We start from the raw sequence: 24,226 nt of genomic DNA, 5'->3' as shown, positions 1-24,226 counted from the left end.
CTTTCTCCGTGCCAGGTGTGGTTTTATGAACTTCTGTCATTCTTCAGCACTGAGATCTGGTCCTTCTCCATTAAAAACGACAGGTCCCAGCATCCTTGGGTCCTCCAACCCATTTGCGCTTATTCGCCCCACACACCCTCCCTTCTCCCTCAAGTATGATCCTTTCACGGCCTTTGTTTCCAGGCCCAGGAAGAGAAGAGGCGAGAGGCTCAAGTCCGGATGCGCTGCAGCAGCCTCTCCGAGACCCGGCGTCCCTCAGCTGCAGGCGGCACTAGCAGGACCCCGGGAGCCGCTGGTCCTTCCTTCTCCTCCTCCTGTAAGAGGGGCCATGGCAAAGGGGAGGTGGGGACCTCATCCAGGGCCACAGGGGCTGGGCTCTGCTGTGGCCCAGTGGCACCTAAGCAAGTGGGTTTTTTGGGGGGTGCAGCTGCCGATTCCTCAGCTGAGCTGCCCACCCTCTTGTCCCCGCAGTAAAGCACAAGTCTGGCAGCTCCATGTCTGATGACTCCTCCGCTGCTGCTCCGAGCTTTGGCGTGGGCAGTGCCACGCTGGCAGAGGTAAGACATCCCTGTGCAAAAGGGAGGAAACGGGGGCCTGGATTCCTGTTCTGCCCTTTTGCATTCCCCTCTCCCATCCCTATTCTGCATCAATCCTTGCCTCTTTTCTCCCAAGAACCATAGAGCCCTGTTTAGGGAAGTTTTTAATATTTAATGCTGTACTGTTTTTAACACTTGATTGGGAGCCGCCTGGAGTGGCTGGGGAAACTCATCCAGATGGGCGGGGAATAAATAAATAAATAAATAAATAAATAAATAATCGTTGTTGTTGGAAGGGACACAAAGGCTCATTTAGTTCACCCTGCTGCAGTGCAGGAATCGAATGTTCAGACAGCAGTGGGTGAAGGCCCTCCCTACCCACACAGGCCCTTGCTAATAGGATGCCCATCCTATAAACGCAGGGCTTTCGCACTCCGCTGTTTCACACCCACACCCCACCCACGTGCCTTCTCCTCTTCTAGCAGATCTTGGATAAAACGCAGAGCCTCCCTCCGTGCCCAGGAAGCACCAGTTCCACATGATGGGAGGCATCACTGCCCGGCTGCAGACCTGCCTTGGACGGCTCTGGCTCCCTTGACTCTGTCCACCAAAATGTGCCTCCCTGTCTGGACTCGAAGGGCAAAGCACCGCCTGGCAGATGCCCAGAGGCAGCGGGAGACTGCCAGCCCTTGTGAAGCGGCCTGGATCGCAGCACTTCAACCTTCATAGGTGGACCGGGGCTGGAATGGGGGTCAGCCAACCTCCATGAGGATGCAGCAAGAACTTCTCCCACCCCACATCTCAGGGAACACGGCCGGCCACGCCCAGCTGCCTCAGCACCTCTGCTCCTGCCCCCAACTGCCCCACCAGCTCTCTCTTCTCCACATGCACCTGAACCCCCTGCCCCCCACTGCAAAAGCAGCAACGGAACCAGAACCGCCTCCCTCCAGCCTTGATGGAAACATTTTTAAAAGAGTCCCTAAAGTTTGCTTTTTACAAAATCTACGCTACTTTCAGCCATATTCTAAGTAAAGCCTGAGACCATCGTGCCAGCAGCAGGGTGGTGGTGGTGGCAAGACAAACGGGTGCCCTTTGAGGGCCAACCTGCCAGATGTGCGCCCTGGCAGGGAGCAGAGGGACCCTCTCAGGGAATGGCAAAATCTCAGCCAGAAAGAAAATGCATTAAAGAGTTAAAAAGTCAGCGCCACTGGCAGGTTTTCTTAGGGGTGGGGAGTCACTGGATAAAGGGGGGGAGGGGATAAAAGGTTTGATGCCACGTTGCTCCTCCATCAGTCTGGTTGGCATGAAGCGTGTATGAACAAGCACAGAGGGGGGTGCCTTTTTCACCTTCACTGGAGCTGCTGTGGTGCGCTAATCAAATTAAAGCCATGGTTCGGCTTAGCACAACATGCAAACCTCAGCTGGTGGTTTGTTTCACTCCCAACCGTAAGCTGGAACCAAGGTATGTTCCTTGCTTGCAGCTCGTTGGTAGCAAGGCCAGCTCCAGCACAACCAGCTCTGCAGGGACTCTGAAGTCAAACCAGGGCTCTCCTCTGATTAGCAGGGGGGCAATGGCAGAAGAACATGAGGAGCAGCAAAATGGGCGCTGTCTCTCCTCCGCTCCCCACTTGTTGACGCTTGCCGAATACTTGCAGAAGTATTGTGGCTTGGCTTAGCCTTTTAAGAGCTTGCTGGATGAGGCCAGTAGTCCATCTGGGCCAGCATCTTGTTCTCACCGTGGCCAACCAGATGCCCGTGGGAAACAGGATTCAAACACAACAGCCCCCTCCCCTCCTGTGGGAGTATTGCTGCCTCTGACTGTGGAGGCAGGGCAGAACAGGCTAGGAGCCATCAAAAGTCCTCTCCTGTCTAATCCTCTTTTTTCAGCCATCCAAGTTTGCCATCCCTGCCTCCTGTGGAGAGGCACAGTTCCAGAGTTTAACTATGCGCTGTGTGCAGGACCACTTTCTTTCGTCTGTCCTGAATCTTCCAGCTTCACTGGATGGGCACAATTTTCTAGCATTACGAGACGGGCAGGGACATATTTATCTGTGCCATACATAATTTTATAAACTTCTATCGCAAAAGTCCCCAGTGCTGCAAACCTTTCTTCACAGGTGAGTTGCTCCATCCCCTTGGATCATCCCCCTTATGGGTGCACCAGGTGTGTGTGTGTGTGTATCCCTTACTATTTCTGTATCCTGGGGAGCAGAAAGGCACACTCTGCCTGTGTCCCCTCCAGCCATTGTTTGGATTCCAACTCCCATGAACCCTGATGACTGGCTGAGCTGGCTGGGGAAGAGGGGAGTTGCATGCCCCATCTCTGGGGGAGCCCAGGCACCCCACCCCTACCCTTAAGCTGCAAAAGTAGGGATGATAAGAGTCTGCTGGATCAGGCCAGCATCCTGTTTCCCACCACATACCTGTGGGAAACCCACAAGAAGGATTTAAGCAAAAGAGCCCTCCTGTTTTTCAAGTAACAGGTATTCAGAAGCAGCACAGTGGTACCTCGGGTTACAGACGCTTCAGGTTACAGACTCTGCTAACCCAGAAATAGTACCTTGGGTTAAGAACTTTGCTTCAGGATGAGAACAGAAATTGTGCTCTGGTGGCGCAGCAGCAGCAGGAGGCCCGTTAGCTAAAGTGGTGCTTCAGGTTAAGAACAGTTTCAGGTTAAGAACGGTCCTCCAGAACGAATTAAGTTCTTAACCCGAGGTACCACTGTACTGCGACATTCAGTACAGCCATCATGGCTAATAGCAGACGCAGGCAGGCCTCTGCTGTCCCGCAGGTGCAGCCTCAGCCTGCCGGCACAGCTTCCAAAGCTGGCTGGCATGGAAGGCTTTTTTACATTATCGGTAAAGAGTTAATTTATTTGTCGGCTTCTGCATAAACCAATGAAACAGGCAAGAATCACATTTCACACACATACAAACATACATCCTGTGCTGGAACACCAGCCGCTGTACAGAATAGCTACTCTATGGAGACAGAGGGAGAGAGAGAGAGAGAGAGAGACTGTCTCCCCCCACTGGGTAACTTCTCCCCGCCCCCAGGTGAGGGCATTTGGAATTCAAGGTGTCTCCGTCACTGGAGGGGGAAGACTCAGTGAACTGGAAACGCTTCTTGGCAAGCGATGATGGAGGTAGCAAACTCCCCCCCCCCCCAAAAAAAAAACCCCACCAGGCTCTGCATCTTCTCCCTCTCCCCCTGCCCAGAAAAAAAACAACCTAGGGGAAGGAAGAGATTTGGAGACATGCCAGAAACAGCCCTTCTTCTGCCCTCCCCCACCGGCAGCCTGCTACCCCCCTAATAAAAAAGTAAAAGGGACGGGGTGTGTCAGTCCAGCTTCCTGGCGCCCAGCTTCATGGGTCCCTTGGCCGCCTTCCGCTCTGCTCGCCGGGCCTCCATCTCTTGCTTCCGCTCCTCTCGCTTTTTCCGTGCTAGTTCAGCCTTGCTGGGCCCTGAAAAAGCACAAAGAGAGCCTCTCCATCAGCTCCAGGGAAGCTACAAGGGAAGGGGGGCAGGAAGGAGTGACTTGCCTTGCTCTGACTCCAGCGCCTCCCAGTTGTCTTGGAGGTCCCAGTCGCCCAGCGCCTCCACGTTCCTCTAGACAGAGGAGAAAGAGTCAAGGGGAATATAGAGATAAAGAGACCCTGGAAGGGGCAGCTCCTTCCCCACCCGTTAAGATATTTAGACAGTTACCAGCCAGACTAAAGCCCCATCTGCGCAATACCTTTGAAGCAGTCTCTTACCGCTCTGAATTCTAGGAGTTGCAGTTTGTTAAAGGTGATGAAGGTTGTTAGGATGCCCGCTATCCACCTCACAGAACTACAATTCCCAGAGTTCCCTGGGAAGAGGGGCAGATGACTAAACCACTCTGAGAATTGTAGCTCTTTTAAGGGGAGTACTGTAACAACTCTCAGCGTCTTTAACAATCGACAGCAGTGGCCCTCCAGGGTCTCCGGCAGGAATCTTTTCCCCAGGCCCTACCTGATGGCTTTGGGGACTGGGCAAGAGGTTTTCTGCGTGCTGCTGCATGTCCTCTAAGCCCTGAGCTACAGCCCTTCCCCAAAAGAGAGGAAGATCATAGAACTGTAACCTTGAAGGGACCCCAAGGGCCTCTAGCCCACCACCCTGCAATGTGGGAATTGCAGCTAAAGAATCCTTGACCGCCGGCTGCCCAACCTCTGCTTAAATGCCTCTGGTGTCCAGAGGTGCCTGCCACCTAGTCTGACTGTGAAGGATGCATGTTTTGAACTTTTCTAAATAGATTAAATGTTGCAACCCACTCCGGGACCTTGAGGTGATGGGCAGCTCTCTAGGGAACCCAATTTCCTTCTGCACACAAAGCACTATCCCTGTGCCTGAGTGAAGTCCCTTCCCCAAAAGTTGTGACTTGGAGCCTGGACTAGTCAAAGCAAGCTCTTGAGACAGGAAGCTGGTCTCGCACCTGCCTGTCCGCTGCCGGCTTCTCCGCAAGAGAGGAAAACGGGTCTGGCTTGTCTGCGCTGCCAAGGCTCTCCCAGTTGTAATCGCTGGCCAGTTTGGTCCCATCTGGTGGGGCCGTGGTAGACCTCTGGCCCAGGCTGGGGGCCAAGTCCCCCTCGCAGGCGCCGCCCCAACCCCCATCTGCAGTGGGGCGCTGTGTCTTTTTTTGGCTCCAGGAAGGCTCCAGGTCCCAGGCAGAGGCACTCCAGTCAGTCTCTGCCTTCCCGGCGGTGGAGGTGGTCTGGGAATAAGGCGACAAGGACAAACCCCTGCTGTTAAAATGGAATAGGAGTTTTTCTTTAAAACGGGGAGGTTTCTAGTCCACATGACCGCCGAGACAGGAATGGTGTTTCCATGGCAAGCTTAGAAGCCAGAAAGCAACCAAACCCAGAGATTTGGGAGTGGGGTATACCACACCCCAGGGTTGTCTTCTTCCCACACCAAATATCTCCTCCTATGCAATGGCCCAAAGGCCATGCCTGCTGGGCTCCAGCTGCCCCCTCCAACCTGTGGAAAGCAGAAAGGACCCTCCCTCCAGACTTCTTGGCTGCCCAGGTTGGTTCCCGTCATGGAATCATAGAATTGTGGAGCAGGAAGGGACCCTAAGGGTCATCTAGTCCAACCCCCTGCAATGCAGGAATCACAGCTGGGCTGGCTTGCCTCTCTGGAGAAGAAAATAAAAGGGAGGCTCCCTCAACTGAGCCCCGGAGCCCGTGCAAGGCTGAAGAGCCCAGCAGCACTGTTGCCATGGCAAATGAGCTCTGCAGAGACAGGTAGGAATATTCGCCCATGCCACCACCTGACAGCCCTGCACGGGGACAGGCGAGCAAGCCCCACATCGCTCTGGTGTGTGTGCCCCCCGCCTGCCTCCACTTTCTCTCCCTCTTACCTCCAGACTGCCCCAATCCTCATCATCCCATCGGTCTGCTGCACTTTCCTCCTCCTCTGTCGCATCCTCCTCCAGGTCCCAATGGCTGGATGACGCAGGGGCTGCCCCTTCTGGGATGGAGGGTTGGCCTGCTCCTTAAAAAAAGAAGTAGCCAAGCATCTGTATCTGGCTAGCGGAAGAAGGCACTGGGCTAGCAGAATTGCTGTGGCAAATAAAGACCCACAGAATGGGCCTCGTTTGTTAGTTTGCATTTCTACCCTACCTTTTTCTCCAAAGGTGGCGAACAGGGTTCTCCCCTCTTCCTCATTTAATATCCACAACAGCCCTGTGAGGTCGGCCTCACAGGAGCTAAGGTCACCTAGTGAGCTTCATGATGTCTGGGTGGGGATTTGATCCCTGGTCTGTCCCTCGTCCCAGTCCTCATTTAATTCCCTCAACAACAACCCCAGGAGGTAGGCTAGGCTGAGAGGCAGCCACTTTTCCGAGGTCACACCCAGTGAGTGGAGATTTGAACTCTAGTCTCTCCCAAGTCCTAGTCCAAGACTCTAACCACTACACACCACAGCCTCTGCTGCCCCGAGACAAGACACCTTCTGTGCCGATACCCCCATTAACTTTCCCTGCCTCCACTGACCTGATTTGGGGGGCTCTGGTGTGCTGGCAGGGGCCCCCTCAGGCGCCTGCTCGGCCACGGGCACCCCCCCGGCATTGGTCCGGATCAGTTTCGACGTGAGAGACGAGACCCCCGTCACGGCCCAGCCAGCCCAGCTGGCAGCTGCACTCGCCCCTGGGGCAGCCGAGGCAGCCTGGACGTCCTTCTCTGCAGGGAGGGCGCAAAATGGTCAATTCAGTGCTGTCTGCTTCGACATGAGGGGAGGGGCAAATGCTGCTCCTACTCCTCCCCACACACTTGTCCCCATTCCACCCACCCCACCATAACGGAGGGCGGCTCACCAAGCTCAGAGAGCTGAGACGGGTCTTCGGAAACAGTTTCCAGTTTGGTGATGAAGCTCCGCATCGCCTTGAATGCCTGAGAGAGAAAGAGGGGTCGCCTGTGAACATAAGCACATTGGAGCCTGCCGGATGAGGCCAGGCTATAACATTATAAGAACGGTATTAGATATATTGTTCTAAAACATCACAGGGCATACTGGCAAATTAAAAACATTCCTTACCTTTACAAAGCAGTTTCCCTATTGCTGGTTCCTGGTTGCTTTGCAGCGCCCTCTGGTGCCCCATTTTAATAATGTATTATTAACATTACAGTGGTACAGTGGTGCCTCGCAAGACGAAATTAATCCGTTCTGCGAGTTTCTTCGTCTTGCGGATTTTTTCGTCTTGCGAAGCACGGATGCACCCTGGTACTGTATTATAATGGGATAGCGGGCAAAGCACAAAGCGGGTCGCTCCCCAGCAGGAGGAGTTTCCCCAGCCTGGAGAATCTGTTGCCGGGAAGAGGCAAACACACCCCCTCCCACCTCCCCACGAAAACAGCCCCCCTTCCTCTGTTGCCAAGCCTTGCCACATCTTCGCTCCGCCAAACCGCGTCCCACATCAAAGCCCCAGCCCGCTCCTCTCCCTCTCTCTCCACGAGGTGCCAAAGGAAGTTCGAGCCCAGGAACCGAGGGCGGACACACGAAGCGCCCAGCGGGACTCTCCCTTGCTCTCCCCGTTACCTTGCACCACGCCGCCGGGCTCCCCACAGTCTCGGCAGCTGCTTTTTCCCACCCCCGCAAAGGCGCCTTCGCGGCGGCCCAACCACAGTGGATGCCTCCGCCTCCTCCTGCCTTCGCGCAGTTAGGGCAAAATGGAGCAGCCACGTGGGGAGGGAGAGAGAGAGAGAGAGGCAGAGGTGGCGGCGGCGCAGAGACCCAGCCAGATTCGCTGGATCCCAGCCCACCTGCCTCCTCTGTGCCCTCTCCAGAAGAGGATCCCTCTGGAAAAGGTAGGTCGCTCCCTCACTCGCTCCCTGCCAGCCCAGTTCCCGCTTCAAAAGGAAACAATCTCGCAAGACGTTTCGTCTTGCGAAGCAAGCCCATAGGGAAATTCGTCTTACGAACCCTTTCGTCTTGCGAGTTTTTCGTCTTCCGAGGCATTCGTCTTGCGGGGCACCACTGTACCTTGGTTCTCCAACGGCTTAGTTGATGAACAAATCAGCTCCCGAACGTCACAAACCCGGAAGTAAGTGTTCCGGTTTGCAAACGTTTTTCAGAAACCGAACGTCCAACGTGGCTTCCACTTGAGTGCAGGAAGCTCCTGCAGCCAACTGGAAGCCACACCTTGGTTTTCGAACCGTTTTGGGAGTCGAACGGACTTCTGGAACGGGTTAAGTTCGAGAACCAAGGTTCCACTGTACAAGAACAACACAATGTGTCCATCACGTTATGAAAATCATTCCTTCACCCTTCCTTCACGTTACGAACCATGAGTATAGATCCGCCCCTTTTCTCACAGTGGCCGACCAGGTGCCCATGGAAAACCTGCCAAGAGGACCTGAGCCCCATAAGGAAAGCTTGCAGGATCTGGCCAATGGGCCACCTACTCCAAGCAGCCTGTTCTTGCAGTAGAGAAAAGCCTTCATAGCTGGTAGCTACTGGAAGACTTCTCCTCCATGAAGCCCATACATAAATTCATAATATAAGCAACTGAGTAATTCTACTGTCAGATTAAAATAGCATTTTAACCATAATGCACAAAATATTATTATTAAGCACAATATAAAGTATATGCAAATCTGCTTCGCTATAAAATAAAACATATCCCTGAATTGCAGGCAGGAGTCTTCAACCAGGCAAGCAAAAATCATACAGAATTCCCATCTAGCCCAACCTCCTGCAATGCAAAGTCGCTGGTGAACAAATTCTGGAGGTGCTGGGGGGAGCGGGGAGAGTTGTGCATGGTAAGTCATAGTTTGGTGGCAAATTGTGGTGGTGGGCAGAGACATCTGGGAAAGCAAAATAAGTGGGGTGGTTTTTTAGGGCTACAGAAAAGACTGTGGACCTCAAAGGGAGGCACAAGGATACCCAGTGCCTCCCCCAAAAGGGGTTTCACTCAGCACCCCTCCTCCCTGGTCCCGCAGCTCACCTGGTCCCGGACGGTTTTCTCTGGGTCCACCGTCAGCGTACAGAGGACGGGCAAGATTTTGAAGGCACAGTCTTTCATAGAGTAGAAGTTGTGGGTGGCTGCAAAGCCCAGGACCCCAGCAGCGCGAGAGGGGGCAAAGGGGTCCTTAGTGGCCCGGCTGAAGGCTGAGATCAGGACGCTCTGCCTCGTCTGCAATTAAAAGGGTCATAGAATCACAGAACTGTAGTCGGAAGGGACCACAGGGGTCATCTAGTCCAACCCTCTGCAACGCAGGAATCACAACACAGCACAACCCGTCCATCTTCTTCCATCTCCCCTGGAAGACACCAGGGTTCAAATCCCCACTTGGCCATGAAGCTCACTGGGTGACCTTTGGGGCCAGTCACTGCCTCCCAGCCTAACCTACCTCACAGGTGATTGTTTTGGGGGATTAAAGGAGAACTGGGACCTGGGAGAACATGGTTCAAATCCCCACTCGGCCATGAGGCTTACTGAGTGACATTGGGCCAGTCCCTGCCTCCCAGCCTAACCTACCTTGCAGGGTTGTCGTTTGGGGGATTACCGTATTTTTCGCTCTATAAGACGCACCAGACCATAAGACGCACCTAGTTTTTGGAGGAGGAAAACAAGAAAAAAAATATTCTGAATCCCAGAAGCCAGAACAGCAAGAGGGATTGTTGCTTTTGCTGCGCAGCGATCCCTCTTGCTGTTCTGGCTTCTAGATTAGCCGCGCAAAGCCTCTTCAGGGCAGGAGGAACATTCCTCCCGCTGCCCTGAGGAGGTTTCGTGTGGCTATCCCAGAAGCCAGAAGAGCAAGAGGGATCACTGTGCAGCGAAAGCAACAATCCCTCTTGCTGTTCTGGCTTCTGGGATAGCTGCGCAGCCAGCATTCGCTCCATAAGATGCACACAGATTTCCCCTTACTTTTTAGGAGGGGAAAAATGTGTATTATAGAGCAAAAAATACGATAAATGGTGGGGAACCAAGTGCGCCACCTTGGGAGGAAAGGTGGGCTATAAATGCAATAAACGAATACAGTGGTTACATACACTTCAGGTTACACACTCCGCTAACCCAGAAATAGTGCTTCAGGTTAAGAACTTTGCTTCAGGATAAGAACAGAAATCGGGCTCTGGCGGCATGGCAGCGGCAGGAGGCCCCATTAGCTAAAGTGGTGCTTCAGGTTAAGCACAGTTTCAGGTTAAGAACAGACCTCTGGAACAAATTAAGTACTTAACCTGAGGTATCGCTGTAATGAAATAGGCATCTCTCCCCACACCTGCTGCTCCAGAAAGCCCTCCCACACCCACCAGGCATCTCCACTCACGCTTGCGCTGAGGTAGGGCCCGATCTTGCCGAGGCACACGGTGGTGTTGCAACGGATGGGGCCCTGTTCGTCCCGGGCCTGTAGGCGGGCAAAGTGCTTCATGAGCTCCACGTTGAGGTTGTTCTCATTCAGCTTGGGAGCCAGCAGCAGCATAGACTGCCAGCGGGGAGAGAGGAAAGGGAGAGGTCAAGGGTCAGCCATGTCCTGGCTCGTAGCCATCGATGGCCCTCTCTTCCAAGATAGGTACGTCTGATCCTCTTTTAAAGCCCTCTAAGTCGGGGGCCATCATTGCCTCCTGCGGAAGCGGGTTAAACTAAAGAGCCTCTCGCATCCTGGTTCTCAACATCCCACGGCCCCTCACCTTCACCGTCTGCTCACGAATGGCCGGGTTGGTGTCCAGGAAGCCGTGGACCACGTGGGGGAAGATCTGGGTGTTGACCGTGGGCTCGTTCAGGTATTGGATGAAGTGCTCCATCTGGCAGATTAGAGGGGCACATGCAGAGAGAGTGGGGGGAAGCACAGTCAGCAAAGGACTTGCTGGGTGAAAGAGGCCTGCTTCTCAGGACCCAGACCACCACCCACAATGCCCTTCCTCACATGCTTTCAAACCCAGGTCGTCCCTGCTGAAGATTCAGATCCAAGACTCGGAACTCATAAGGAAGGGGGAAAGGGATCCTAACATGGGGCATTGGGGGGGGGGTTAATTAAAGATTTTCTTGGTTTACAAAAGTATGTGCAATGTCTCTCTCTTTTTTTATTCAAGTAACATTTTTTACAGATCAGTTTCATTTGTTGAGACATTAGGAAGAAAATGGGGAAAGAGGTGGAGGGAGGGAAGGTGAGTGGGGGTGGGGTCGGGTGGCGATGTGTGAGGGGGGGTGTTTTAGATCAGGTTAGCCATATTGATTTGTATGTTGTTGGTGGATTTTTGTCATTGTCTTGTTGGGCTGTGTATGTGATAAAGGGGAGCCATACTGGGGTGAAGGTGTCTTCTTCTATTTGTCCCTGTGTCAGTTTCAATTTATTGGTTAATTTTTCTAGTAAGGCTGTTTCCCATACTATTTGGTACCGTTGGTCCATGCTTACTCCTGACAGGTCTCTCCAGTGTCTGGTTATGATGTTTCTGGCTAACATGGGGCATTTTATCATACTGAGAGCTGGGAAGCAGAGCTCCCTCCATCGGCTCTGCTGTGACAGGCCAGCCCCATTAGGCCTCTACTCCCTTCCCCTGTCACCGGAGGAAACCATTCCACTAGACAGCAGCCTCAGTGGGAGAGGTGGGAAGAAGCCTCACTTCATCAGCTTTGCTGGGAACCATCTCCTGCCCCTGAAATGGGCCAACTGGTCATTATGGGAACAACCATTCAGAAATTGGTGCCTGAGTTTTGATTCTGATTTTCCTCTGCTCTCCATGTCGTAGTTTTTAAAGATTGTAAGCCTGTGGGTAGGGACTTGTCTTGTTTCGATTGTTTGTGAGCTGCTGTAGGAGCCTTTTTGGCTGAAGAGCAGGGTATAAAAATGCCCTAAATAAATATTATGTAATGCATCGACCAACATTCCGGTGGGAGATTGAGGAAGACTAGTCTAATCCAAGCCTCTACTCCATGATTCAGCCATCCTGCGCTATCCTGGCCCCCCTCCAGATGTTGCTGGACTACAACTCCCATCAGTGTGCTGGCTGAGGATGATGGGAGTTGTAGTCCAACCACATCTGGAGGACGCCAGGATGGTGAATGCTGTCTTAGCCTGCAATGCTATACACCAGGAGTTCCCAATTAGCTAATTACTGAGGATCCATTATTTTTCAAAAGCCAAGCCATGGACCCCCTACTTTTGAAATTTTTGATACTATGGTAGTTACCTCTGCAGAGCAATATTTTGAACAAAATGTGCGGTAGCCTCTAATAAGCAAAGGGTTTTAGTTATACTAAAAAGCAACAGACCATAAATTACCATGCAAAAATGACAAAAAATTAGTTGGGGGAGAGGCGAGGGATGGGGCTGCAAAGCCCCTGAGTGAGTTCTGAGGACCCTCAGGGGTCCCCGGACCCCTAACTGGGAACCATTTGTTATACACACTTACCTGGGAAAACATGGTTCCAGTTACAGATGGGTAGCCGTGTTGGTCTGCCATAGTCAAAATAAAAAAATTCCTTCCTGTAGCACCTTAAAGACCAACTAAGTTAGTTCTTGGTATAAGCTTTCGTGTGCATGCACACTTCTTCAGATACACAGAAGAATCTGAAGAAGTGTGTATCTGAAGAAGTGTGCATGCACACGAAAGCTTATACCAAGAACTAACTTAGTTGGTCTTTAAGGTGCTACAGGAAGGAATTTTTTTATTTTGACTGGGAAAACATCCCACTGAACTCAGCAGGACTTTCATTCAGGTAGACCTGGCTAGGAGTGCATCGTTACGCTCTGAGATCAGGAGTCTGGGTGATGACAAGCTCATATGCTTTTTTCTAATGGGATTAACACCCCTCCTAAGCTGGGTGCAACACCTCCCCCACCCCCACCCACATGGCAGTCTGTTGTGCACCCCCCACCCCCTTGTACCTGTTGCAACAGCCGGATCCTCATTGCCCGGTCTGGAGAGGAGAACATCTTCACAATGACGGGAATGATTTTTTGCTGGTATTCCTGGGTGTTCAAGAATTTCCCCACCTGCAGTGACAAAACAAAAAAAAACAAAAATCCATATACTATTAGGTAACATGGACACCTAAAACAAACATGTATTGTTCTGTGCCTCAGTTCTAACTGGTAGATCAGTTGGGGTTGGACTAGATGCCCTTTGGTGGCCCCTTCCAACCCCATAAATCTAGGATTCTATGATCAGTCAGCTAAGGCTGCAATTCCATACTCATTCCGGAATAAGCCCCACCAAACTCAATGGGACTTACTTGTGGGTTTGTGTTACAGCAATTAGCACCCCCGGTGCTTAAAAGGCAGACCTGATGTGGCTGTTAATTATGAAAATGCAATTTATAGCCCTGTTATTATTATGAGTGTTATAATTCATATTTGTTATAATTACCTGCTACAACATTAAACTGGGAGTGATGGGAGTTGTAGTCTGAAACTCAGGTGAGTAGAGGCCTAGCAGGTGCTCTGCTACTGAGCCACACTCCCTTCTCCCTTCCTTGCCTCCTCAGATGCTACAGCTATTCCCTGTTTCACTGAGGGAGTCTGTGTTAAGACAGAGCACCCTGGTGGGGCAAAGGGGACACTTCCTCTGGGCTCACACAGAGTGTGCCTGTCCCTGGTCCAGGGGGCCGCTCACCTTGAAGAGTGGAATGAGGATGACAGCCCCAGCGCTGCCAAACTCAAACGCCGTCAGCAGTTGCGGGAGGACCTTGTGGCGGCAGAAATCCTCAGGGAAGGAGTCCAGGTTCGCGCTGAGCTCCTGGAAGAACTTCTGCCGTTCCGTGGGCTCCTTAATCTGGGGAGAGGATAAAAGAAGTCACCAGCTCACAGCCACGACCTGGCTGAGGCCTGGGGGTCCCCTTGTTTGCATGAGACTAATGGGGCTGTTGCTCCCCCTCTGGAAACAGGAGGCCAGCTCAGTTCTTTTGGCAGCGCTGACTGGCAGCAGTTACCCAGGGCAGGGCAAGGCTTTGCAAGCTGCTGTCCTCGGATTCCTGTTTTTAACTGCGCTCCACCACTGAGCTGTGGCTCAGACGTAACAGAAGATCAAAGGACACCCGCACTTTGCCCCTGCAGGGCAAAAAGCCAGGATTCGCCCTCCCACTCACCTGGATCTCCTCCAAGAAGAGGTTGGTCTCCACAAAGCTGTTGTCCATGAAGCCCCCCGGCCCCTGGCAGTTCTGCAGGAACTTGGCCGGGTTGGGCCGCAGCTTGGGGTTGGCACCCACCAGCTCGCAATAATGGGGGACCAAAGACTTGGGGATCTGGAAGACAAGGGGGGAGAGGCAGCAAGGGAGAAGAGTCATGACGTCCGTGAAAGACAAGAGAAGCAGGAGCTGGGAGAGAGAGGGGCAGTCCAGGCCTTCTGCACCCCCCCCCTGCAACCTTCCCACTATGGTCCTACAGCCAGTTAGGAAGATAAGGCCTGTCAAATGTGGCCGCTCACAGCCTTAGGAACTCCCTTGCTAGAGAAGCCAGGCTGGCTCCCTAATTGTTGCCCCGTTAGAATTCTTGTCCTAACAGGCTGGCTGATTTTAAAGGAAAGGACTGGTGTTGTGATGTTTTTATTGCAATTATCTGAGATAGATAGATAGATAGATAGATAGATAGATAGATAGATAGATAGATAGCTATAGATGATAGATTAGATAGATGATAGATAGATAGATAGATAGATAGATAGATAGATAGATAGATAGATAGATAGATACAGACAGACAGACAGACAGACAGAAAGACAGATAGATAGATGATAGACAGATACAGATAGATAGATAGATAGATAGATAGATAGATAGATAGATAGATAGATAGATAGATAGATATAGATGAGATTAGATAGGTGATAGATAAATAGATAGATGATAGAGATAGATAGATATAGACAGATAGATGATAGTTTAGATAGACAGATAGATAGATAGATGACAGAGATAGATAGATAGATGATAGCTAGATATAGATTTAATTTTATCAATGCTTAATTGCTTTTTAATGATTGGTGTTTTTTTCTAGCAACATCGGGAGAGCCACGGGTCCCCCATTGCTCCTCTAAAGCCTAAGGTCTTCAGGAGCCTGAGATTGTTCCACCAGCTCCAGCAGCCGTCCAGTGGCACGTGACTCCACCCTGCTAACCTACAAGGCTGCTGTTTTTTCCAGGACAGAGAGGGACACACACCTTGCCAAGAGACCGGAGGGAAGATGGCCGAGGCAGGGGGCCATTGAAGACCTCCCAGATGAGGCAGCCAAGGCGCCACATGTCGGCTGACCTGTCAGAACACAGAAAGGGGTGAATAAGCGTGTTTAATTAAAGCCTCCCCCCCAAAAAAACCCGCAGCTCTGACTGACAAATAGGTACATGAGCACCCATGCACCTCTGCCTTATTTTGGCCACTGCTAATCCCTTTCCAAGTAGCCCACCCCACTTTGCCATCTGAAAACAGAAATTCTGTATTTTTTTAAAGTCTGACTGACGCCCATAACTTATTGACAGTCCAAGGAGAAACAAATATTCCTAACTTGCCCTGATTCCAGTGAGGCAGCTGCCTTGATATGCTATGGCAAGCTCAGGAAAGTCCTGGGGCACCTGAGAGCCAGAGTGGTTAGAGCAGGGGTCTGCAACCTTTAAGACAAAAAGAGCCACTTGGACCCGTTTCCGAAGGGGAAAAAAAACTGGGAGCCGCAAAACCATTGCGACATTTAAAACAGATATATCTCTGGAGCCACGATCTGACAGCAGGCGGGAAGGTGACGTCGGGACGGTGCATGACTGACGCACGCACCGCCCCCATGCGACGTCACAGCCAGTACAGCGCCCGCAACAGTGGGGAGTGTCGGGGCGCACAATGCGCCTCCTCCCCTTGCTAGTATCCACCCCGGAGCCGCGGCAAAGGTGTAAAAGAGCCACATGCGGCTCCGGAGCCGCAGGTTGCAGACCCCTGGGTTAGAGTATCTGGCTAGGACCTGGAAGAGACCTGGGTTCAAATCCCCCACTTTGTCCTGAAGCTCACTGGGTGTGACTTTGGGCCAGTCACAACCACACAGGGTTGTTGTGGGGAACAGAGGAGGGGCAGGAGAACCACATATGCCACCCAGAGCTCCTTGGAGAATAATGTGGAATAGAAATCCAATAAAATAATCAAAGACCAAGGGCTCCTCCAGTTGACCTCTTTATTCAGCTTCCATCTTGATTTGCTTGCTCAAAACTTGCAGGGTGTTTTGGCTCCAGGGGCTTACAGGCAGTCCATATTTTGCGGGAGGGAATTTAAGCACATACCAAAACTTTAGGTTTGCACAGCTAAGGTTTTGACTGAGCCACAACCCTGACTGAAAGCTGTCTTCTTAAGAGACAGGGATCCCTTGTTTTCATTTTTTTTATTTCATTCATATCCTGCTCAAGCTTCTCGGGGTCACCCAGAGGCTCATGGCATGAGGGGACTGATAAATTTAACAAGCAAATTTAACAAGGCACTTTCTTTCTTCCCTCATTTTATTCTCACAACAAGCCTGCCAGGGAGATCAGGCCAAGAGACAGCGAGTGCTACAAGGTCACCCGGAGAGATTCAGGGCTGAGCAGTGGGATTCGAACCTGGATCTCCCCAGTCCAACTTTCTAACCACCACACCTTACCGGCAGAGGTGAACGGAAACCCCACTGCTTGCATTTTAGAGGCTGGACCAAACCAGAATGGGGTTGGCTGCTTTTTAAAAGAAAGGGTGCGGGGGGAAGCCAAGCAAGCTCACCATTTTTCTCCAATGCTCTTGCTGCTGTCTGCTAACTCAGGAGGGTCGTACTTCTCCAGCTCGGGGACCCCTTTCCTCGGCACGGCAGCATCCCCCTGAGCTGAGCACATGTAGTCCAAACCGCCCAGCTTCCACTCGCCAGCACGGTCCACAAAGATGGCCGCCGGGCAGACGTGGTTGTGGATGAGGTGGCAGTCGTTGACCAAGAAGCTGAGGGCTTTCTAGGAAGGCCGTCGGCCCCAGGAAGGAAGCAGGTGGTTAGCAGGACAGAGCTCTCCACCCTGGTCCCCATCAACTCTCCCACAAAGCCTCGTTTGTTTTATTATACTCTTCAAAAGCATCAGCCTTCACCAATCCGGTGGCCTCCATGAGAACGTAAGGATAGCGTGATGCATCAGGCCAAGAGGCCAGCATCCTGTTCTCAGAGTGCCTGTGGAGAACCTGCAAGCAGGATTCGACCACAAGAGCTCTCTCCCCTCCTGCGATTTTCCGCAATTGGTATTTAGAAGCGTTGCTGCCTCTGATCGTGGAGGACACAGCCGTCATGGCTGGCAGCCATTGATAGTCATCCCCTCCATGATTTTGTCCAATCTTCCTTTTCAAGCCACTCAAGCCATTCCTGCCTCCTGTGGAAGTGAGTTCCATAGTGCTGTGGGAAGAAGGACTTTCTCTTATCCATCCCAAATCCTCCAACATCCAGTTTCATGGGATGCCCACATGGCCTAGAGTGGCCATCACGGCTTCTGGAGGAAGTGAATTCCAGATGTTTTTGGACTACCCCTCCCATCAACCCCAGTCTGCATGGGTGATGGTAAGGGGCATGGGAGTTGTAGTCCAGCAACATGGGGAGGGCCACAGCCCTGCCCCACTCAAAGCAGCAGGTGTTTTCCCCGTATGCAGGGTCCTGGGCCCAGGGGCAGCAAGCAGTCCTCTCCCAAGACACCCCACACATCTCACCACAATCTGATGGAGGCCCCACGAGATCTCCAGCTCGCTCAGCTCTCGCCCTTCGCCTCTGGACTCCAGGTAGGCCGGAAGCGGCATCACTGGCTCCGTCACCACGTGCAAGCATTTTTCCGTCTGCCAAAACAAAGACACGTCACCATGTTAGGAGTAATGTCTACCTTAAGAACCCAGAATGCTGCCTCATTGCACATCCGACTCTGGTTGCTCCAGCTCAATACAATCCACAAGCAGCAGCTTCTCACAGGACCACTGAACCACAGCCCCCTCCCTTTCACGCTCCTCACTAGGACCCTCACTTTCTTTTGCCAGAACTGAGTCACAGAATCACAGCACTGTAGAGTTGGAAGGGAACCCCCAAGGTTCATCTAGTCCAATGCCCTGAAACGCAGGAATCCCAGCTAAAGAATCCCAGGCAAGGTGGCCACCCAATGAAGGAGAGTCCGCCACCTTCTGAGGTTCCACCATCTAAGAGGGAAAGAAACCCAGTGGCCGGAGTCAATATGTGTTTTCCCCCCATAGGGCATCTCCTAATTCTTTCTCCAGCTTTTAAAAGAAATCTACAAACAGCCTGGGCTTCCTTTATTTCTGCTTTTTAGACCTACAAAGAAGTCTCTGTGTGTTTTGCATAAAGATGCAGACAGATCTGGGTAAGATGAGCGGGCTATAAATAATAAAATTATTGTTGTTGCTGTTATTGTTATATTACAATTTTTATTTTATTTGTGATTTTCAGTTAAAAACATTTCAAGAGTTTTACAGTCATTTTAACATTTCAAAACTTACTTCTCTTTCTGTGGTTCCTTACATTTCTATTTATCATTTCCTGCCTATTCTAAATTAACTTAACTTATTCTTTTATCCATCTACTTTAACTATTTACTCTAATGAAACTGCAGGCTGTTACAATAATCCTGCCAACGTCCTTATCTGTTTACAATAATCCTGCCAACGTCCTTATCTGTTTACAATGTATTTGTACATATTCTATAAACCATTTCCATTCTTTTATAAATAAATAAAAAGTTTGTTCTCTTGATGTCTTATTTTCCCCAGTAAGTTTTGCCATTTCTGCATAGCACATGAGGTTTTGTATCCAATCTTCTTTGATTCTATTCTATTCTATTCTATTCTATTCTATTCTATTCTATTCTATTCTATTCTATTCTATTCTATTCTATTCTATTGCCCGAAACCTCCACAGCACATTCCTACCTCCTCGGCCACATTCCATCTTAACTAGGGCAGCTAAATGCAAACTCTGTAGCTCCAACCTCAGTTTCCCACCTCCTCCACAAACTGATGGACTACGACTCCCATCAGCCCCGGCAAGAAAGCTAGGAAGGTTTGAATTGAGGGCCCAGTGTCATCTGCAGGGCTCTCACAGGCTCCCAAACCCCGAACCAGCCCGATGAAGAGTTCTGGAGGACCTGAAACCTTGGAGGTCAGGTCTGCCGCCTCCTCAGCAGGCCTACCCAACGTAACCTTGACAGCAGCCTCTTGGAGAATAGGAGGTGCTGCTGGTCTGCTCCCAGCCTTGTTCCCCAGATGTTCATTCCCCCCTTGTTCCTGATGGAGACCTTCCCTGATCAGTCACTCCTTCCCTGGCTGACGGGATGCCGTTTTGGGCCTCACCTCAGGTGCCAAAATGTCTTAGGCCTGCCTTGAACTCCACAAACAAACAAAAAAACCCTTTAGCAACTCCCCTCAATATACTACCTCTAACCCGTCAATGTAGGACAGGATATTGGGGTGCCGTAGGGTTTTGAGGTGTTTGAAGGCCGCCTTGGCGATCTGAGTCTGTTCTTCGTTGCCGGGTTTCACATCGTACACAAACAGAGACACTGGTTCCCCCGTGGCCTGTCGGAAAGAAAGAAAGAAAAGGACGTTGAGCTCTCTTTGCAGCTGCTGAGGAGCAAGGAGACCTTTTGCTTTTTGAAGTGGAACAGGGGTTCCCACCACCTCCCAGGCTTCAAAGCCAGGGTGCAAAGTACCAAAGCTTGACCCTATGAGTGTAAGCACCCAAGGCACTAAGCCCCCAAAGTGGCCTCCTGAGAGCAGAACCGTAGAATTTCAGAGTTGGAAGAGACCCAAACGGTCAATGGGTCCATGCAGGAATCATAGCTAAATGCAGTAAATATTGTGATACAGGAACTTGACCCGCGTTCTTCAATTGAAAAAACACAAATTAAATAGCCATTTCACAACACCCAAAGTCACTTGCCTGAGGCAGACACCTCACACTCTAAGACTGGACCTGGGGCAGCAGGATCAGACCAGCAATGGTGACGGCAGCTCCCTCTGGGGTGGAGCAGCTCCCAAGTTGGCGGGGGAGAACAATTCCCTGAATGCGGGGAGGGCGCAGACTGCCTTGGACTGGGTCAAAACATCTAGCCCAGTCTTCCCCATCAGCAGCTCCCTGACATTCCTAACTGGAGGCTGAACCTATGACCCTTCTGCGTGCCATAGCACCTTAAAGGTAAAGGGACCCCTGACCATTAGGTCCATCGTGACCGACTCTGGGGTTGCGGCGCTCATCTCGCTTTATTGGCCAAGGGAGCCGGCGTACAGCTTCCGGGTCACATGGCCAGCATGACTAAGCCGCTTCTGGCGAACCAGAGCAGTGCACGGAAACACAGTTTACCTTCCCGCCGGAGTGGTACCTGCTTATCTACTTGCACTTTGACATGCTTTCGAACTGCTAGGTTGGCAGGAGCTGGGACCGAGCAACAGGAGCTCACCCCGTCATGGGGATTTGATCGGCAAGTCCTAGGCTCTGTCGTTTAACTCACAGCGCCACCCGCGTCCTTAGGGTGCTGCTATATCTTAGCTTGACAACAACCCTGTGAGGTAGGTTGGGCTGAAGTAAAGAGACAGAGACTGGCTTGGAGTTACTAAGTGAAATTCTTGGCTTCCTATGCACTGTGGCCCTCCCCACAGAAGACCTCCACGTGGGGCTGAAGAGATCACTTTTCCCGCTCACAAAAAGTGGGAGAAGGGTGCTTCTCCCATCTCCCTCCTCCATTTCAGCAGCACAGATGCGGCCTCCCGTCTTTTTAAGGGCACTCCAACATTGCATCTCCCATCCTGCATGCACTGGAGAACTGGGGAAGACTTGCCACCCCCACCCTCAATCCAGATGAGGCTCTGCCAGGGGCAATGGGGTCGGCAGCTCCAATGAAGTGGGGAGGGGAGAAAACCCTTTCCCATCTCTCTCTCTCTCTCTCCCGGTTGGACTTCAGCCTGCGCCCCCTCCTCCCCGCGCGTGCGCACAGAGAAAGGCGAGCGGGCAGACCTTCCTCCTGCCGCGGTGCAGCAGCCAGGATCCCCCCGGCAAGGGCAGCGGCGGCACCTCCGGAGGCGAGACGACCTCGAAGGGGAAGTCCCGGATCGGGTCCCGGGAGAAGAACCACATGGCGGCTCCCCGGCTGGAGGTCGGGGACGGGGACCCCGGTGGGCGGCGGCGGCAGCGGCAGCAGCGGAGGCGGCTCCGCGGACGTCACCAGCCCCGCCAGCTAGGCAGGCGCTGTTTTCCTCGGCCGGCCGGGAGGCTGGCTTAGCCCCGGATCCTCTTCGCAGCCCCGGAAGTGCTTGGAGAGAGGGCGCGCCCGAGCATGCACAGAGCGCCGGCGGCGGAGGAGAGGGGCTCCGAGACGCGAGGGCTTCTCGCGGCGCTGCACTCGCACGTGCAAGGATGGGGAGAGGGAGGCGCACCGCTGGCCAAAAAGCGGCGGCCCGTACTGCGGCGGGAAAGGGGAACGCGCTGCATTCACACGAGACGCGCCAACACCCAGATCTTGGACGCGCTTACCCGGGGGCCCTGGAAGCATAAAGGGCCTTGGAGTCGGAAGGGACTCCAAGAGTCATCTAGTAGTCCACCCACTGCAATCTCCCATTGAATTCATTGGAAATTACCACTCATATACAGTACCCCATTCGTTGGGATATAATTTTTTTTTGTTGGGGAGAGAATCCGCTCGATTGGGGAGGAGGGTCATTTCCTATCAACCCCAAATCCCTGTTTCAAACACTGACTGCTGCCCGTCCACCCACTCCAACCTTGGAAGCGCGCTCCACACATGCTCAGAAGCAGCGTCACCCGGAGTGATGGCTTCATGTATCCAACACGTTGCGCTTCCTATGACTCTCCGCTCAGATGTTTCCCCTGCAGGTGGAGAAGAAAGAGAAGGGGCTCCCAGACCCCTGACATCTCTCCTCCCCACCCCTTGGATGCAGTAAGGAGCCTCCAGCTTCAGGGGCAACAAACCCCAAAATACAGACATTTTGCTGCCCAGGGTGGACAAGATGCCCTCCAGTTTTCCATATCCACAAAACAACTGGGTTGGTAGTTGAAACTGACTTCAGTGTTGCCCAAGGGGGAGTGTCCTCTATGCACCTCAGGGCCACAGGTTAGTTATGGGGGTGCAGGACAGGTCGCGTGGCACCCACAACTCTGCCCTTCCAACAGCAGCAGATAGCTAAAGAAGTGGAGGGGGTCAGGATAAAGGGGGTGTAGGAGCTGCTGCTGCCCTCTCACTTTGTCTGAGGATATGGGCGGGGTATAAATAATAAATTATTATTATTAGCCAGAATATCAGCTGCTGGAGGGGGAAGAAAGCAAGAAGTTCAAGACCTCCCAAGTCTCTTTCTTGCTTTGAGGAGATGTGAGCAGCCCAATGCAAAGGGTAGAACATAGAAAGAGCCCCATCTAGTCCAGCATCTGCTTCTTATTTCAGCTATTTTGATATTAATGGTTTCTCTGTTTTCCTTATTACAGGAATCAAGACAGTGATGGGTCAAAAAAATAAAATGATAATACAAATTTATAAACAAGCCAGACCATACTTTAAGCTGAAGGCACTTCATTATTCTTATATACAATAAAACCATGCAAAATACCGTAGAATGAAAAAATTCCATTAATGCAGTTTGTCACACTATATGATACCAACAAAATGCATTATGGTGCTTGTCCTGAATCTACTTTATAAGGAATTCTTTAATTCCTTTCCCCCCAATCATGTTATAATCATGTTATAAGCATTACTGTTTTGTTATGTTTTAAACTGGAAAGTTTTATATGTTTGCATTTATTTGAATTACTATACAGTAATATTCTCAAGTAAAGCTGTGACATCATGATAGGTCAACAGGTCATTAAGGCTGCATATACCTGGCCGGCTTAAAATGCATAGAATCCCAGAACTGCAGTGATGGAAGGAGTTATCTATCTAGAGTTATCTAGCCCAACCCCTCCTGCCATGCTGGAATGGCAGGTAAACCACAGCCAGCCCAGGTCCTTTTTCAATTTGGATTGAATCTAGTTTGTGGGGGGACACATCAAAATGCAATGTTTAATTTAAAACTACTGTACATGATAAATACAGGATAGATGTGGATTGTGGCTAACGTCGGGCATATACACGTCTCAAACCAGCAGTGGGTATTGTGCTTGGTGCAGTCAGTGTAAACAGAAATGTGCGTAAAACTAAAGGCACCCCTGACCATTAGGTCCAGTCGTGACCAACTCTGGGGTTGCGGCGCTCATCTCGCTTTATTGGCCGAGGGAGCCGGCGTACAGCTTCTGGGTCATGTGGCCAGCATGACTAAGCCGCTTCTGGCGAACCAGGGCAGCGCACGGAAACGCCATTTACCTTCCCGCCGGAGTGGTACCTGTTTATCTACTTGCACTTTTGACATGCTTTTGAACTGCTAGGTTGGCAGGAGCAGGGACCAAGCAACAGGAGCTCACCCCGTCGTGGGGATTCGAACCGCCGACCTTCTGATCGGCAAGCCCTAGGCTCTGTGGTTTAACCCACAGCGACACCCATGTCCCTTATATGCGTCGGGCATATACACCACTTCTCAAACCAGCAGTGGGAATTGTGCTTGGTGCAGTCAGTGTAAACAGAAATGTGCGTAGCAGGCTTAATTCTGGAGCTGACCCTTTTCTGCAGTTCTCTCATTGGCCACCAGGAGGCCATAAAGACACAACAGAATTTCTGCCTCTGCCTTCCGGGATGTTTTTACCTTTCTCCAAATACGGTAGATCAATTGCAGCAAAACAGGACGTGACTTGGAAGGTGTGACTTGGAAGAGGATGAAAAGGCACTGCCCTTACCAGCTCCAGGCCGCCTGCTGCCACGTCATTTCAGCCCTGGAGGCCGGTGGCCAAATGCCGCAGGATCCCCCAGCTCCACATCACCACCCAACATCCTGCTGCTGGTGAATTTTCGCCGCCTCCTTTTCGGCATGCTTTGAGCTCCACCCAGCTGCCTACAAAGCGCCAGGACAAAGAAAAGAAAGTCCTTGTGCTCGCAGTGCATGGTTAAACTATGGAACTCGCTGCCACAGGAAGCAGTGATGGTCAGAAACTTGGGACAGCTTTAAAAGACTGAACAAATTAATGGAGGAGAAAGTTGTTGTTCATGTAAATATATTACCTACCCTTCACACTTAACTAGGGTGGAAGGCTCACAGAATATGCAGTACTGTATAGTAACTTTTGAGCAAACACCCCCTAGGCTTCCCCTGTGTGTGCTTT

At 51.6% G+C, this 24,226-nt stretch overlaps 2 protein-coding genes across 5 annotated transcripts in view; one reads left to right on the top strand and one right to left on the bottom strand.

Annotated features, from left to right (window-relative positions):
• CDC42BPG (CDC42 binding protein kinase gamma) overlaps positions 1 to 1,737 on the top strand; it is a 55,705-nt gene extending 53,968 nt beyond the window's left edge. For 2 of the 4 annotated variants that reach the window (XM_083477905.1, XM_083477903.1), the window contains exons 35-37: positions 184 to 316; positions 472 to 557; positions 1,022 to 1,737. In XM_083477905.1, the coding sequence (XP_083334031.1) occupies positions 184 to 316; positions 472 to 557; positions 1,022 to 1,078 (276 nt within the window). In that variant the 3' untranslated portion in view covers positions 1,079 to 1,737. Of the gene's footprint in view, positions 1 to 183; positions 317 to 471; positions 558 to 1,018 lie in introns of all 4 variants that reach the window. The other 2 variants (XM_083477904.1, XM_083477902.1) reach the window with 1 other exon arrangement.
• A 1,642-nt stretch (positions 1,738 to 3,379) lies between these two features.
• On the bottom strand, positions 3,380 to 21,496 carry SCYL1 (SCY1 like pseudokinase 1). The gene is made up of 17 exons (XM_083477908.1): positions 20,978 to 21,496; positions 19,402 to 19,542; positions 17,677 to 17,799; positions 16,720 to 16,940; positions 15,156 to 15,246; positions 14,086 to 14,241; positions 13,614 to 13,772; positions 12,887 to 12,994; positions 10,689 to 10,802; positions 10,328 to 10,483; positions 9,001 to 9,189; positions 6,871 to 6,946; positions 6,551 to 6,736; positions 5,917 to 6,050; positions 4,990 to 5,268; positions 4,079 to 4,145; positions 3,380 to 4,000 (listed from the first exon to the last, which is right to left on the bottom strand). Exons 1-17 carry the CDS (start codon positions 21,095 to 21,097, stop codon positions 3,876 to 3,878), a joined length of 2,445 nt encoding a protein of 814 aa, XP_083334034.1. The 5' UTR covers positions 21,098 to 21,496; the 3' UTR covers positions 3,380 to 3,875.
• Between the last annotated feature and the right edge of the window lie 2,730 nt (positions 21,497 to 24,226).

The sequence above is a fragment of the Podarcis liolepis genome (assembly GCF_965112155.1).
Source record: "Podarcis liolepis genome assembly, chromosome: 15".
NCBI classification, from domain to species: domain Eukaryota; kingdom Metazoa; phylum Chordata; class Lepidosauria; order Squamata; family Lacertidae; genus Podarcis; species Podarcis liolepis.
The sequence above is the reverse complement of the archived record's forward strand: the minus strand, read 5'-3'. Positions and strand labels throughout refer to the sequence as shown.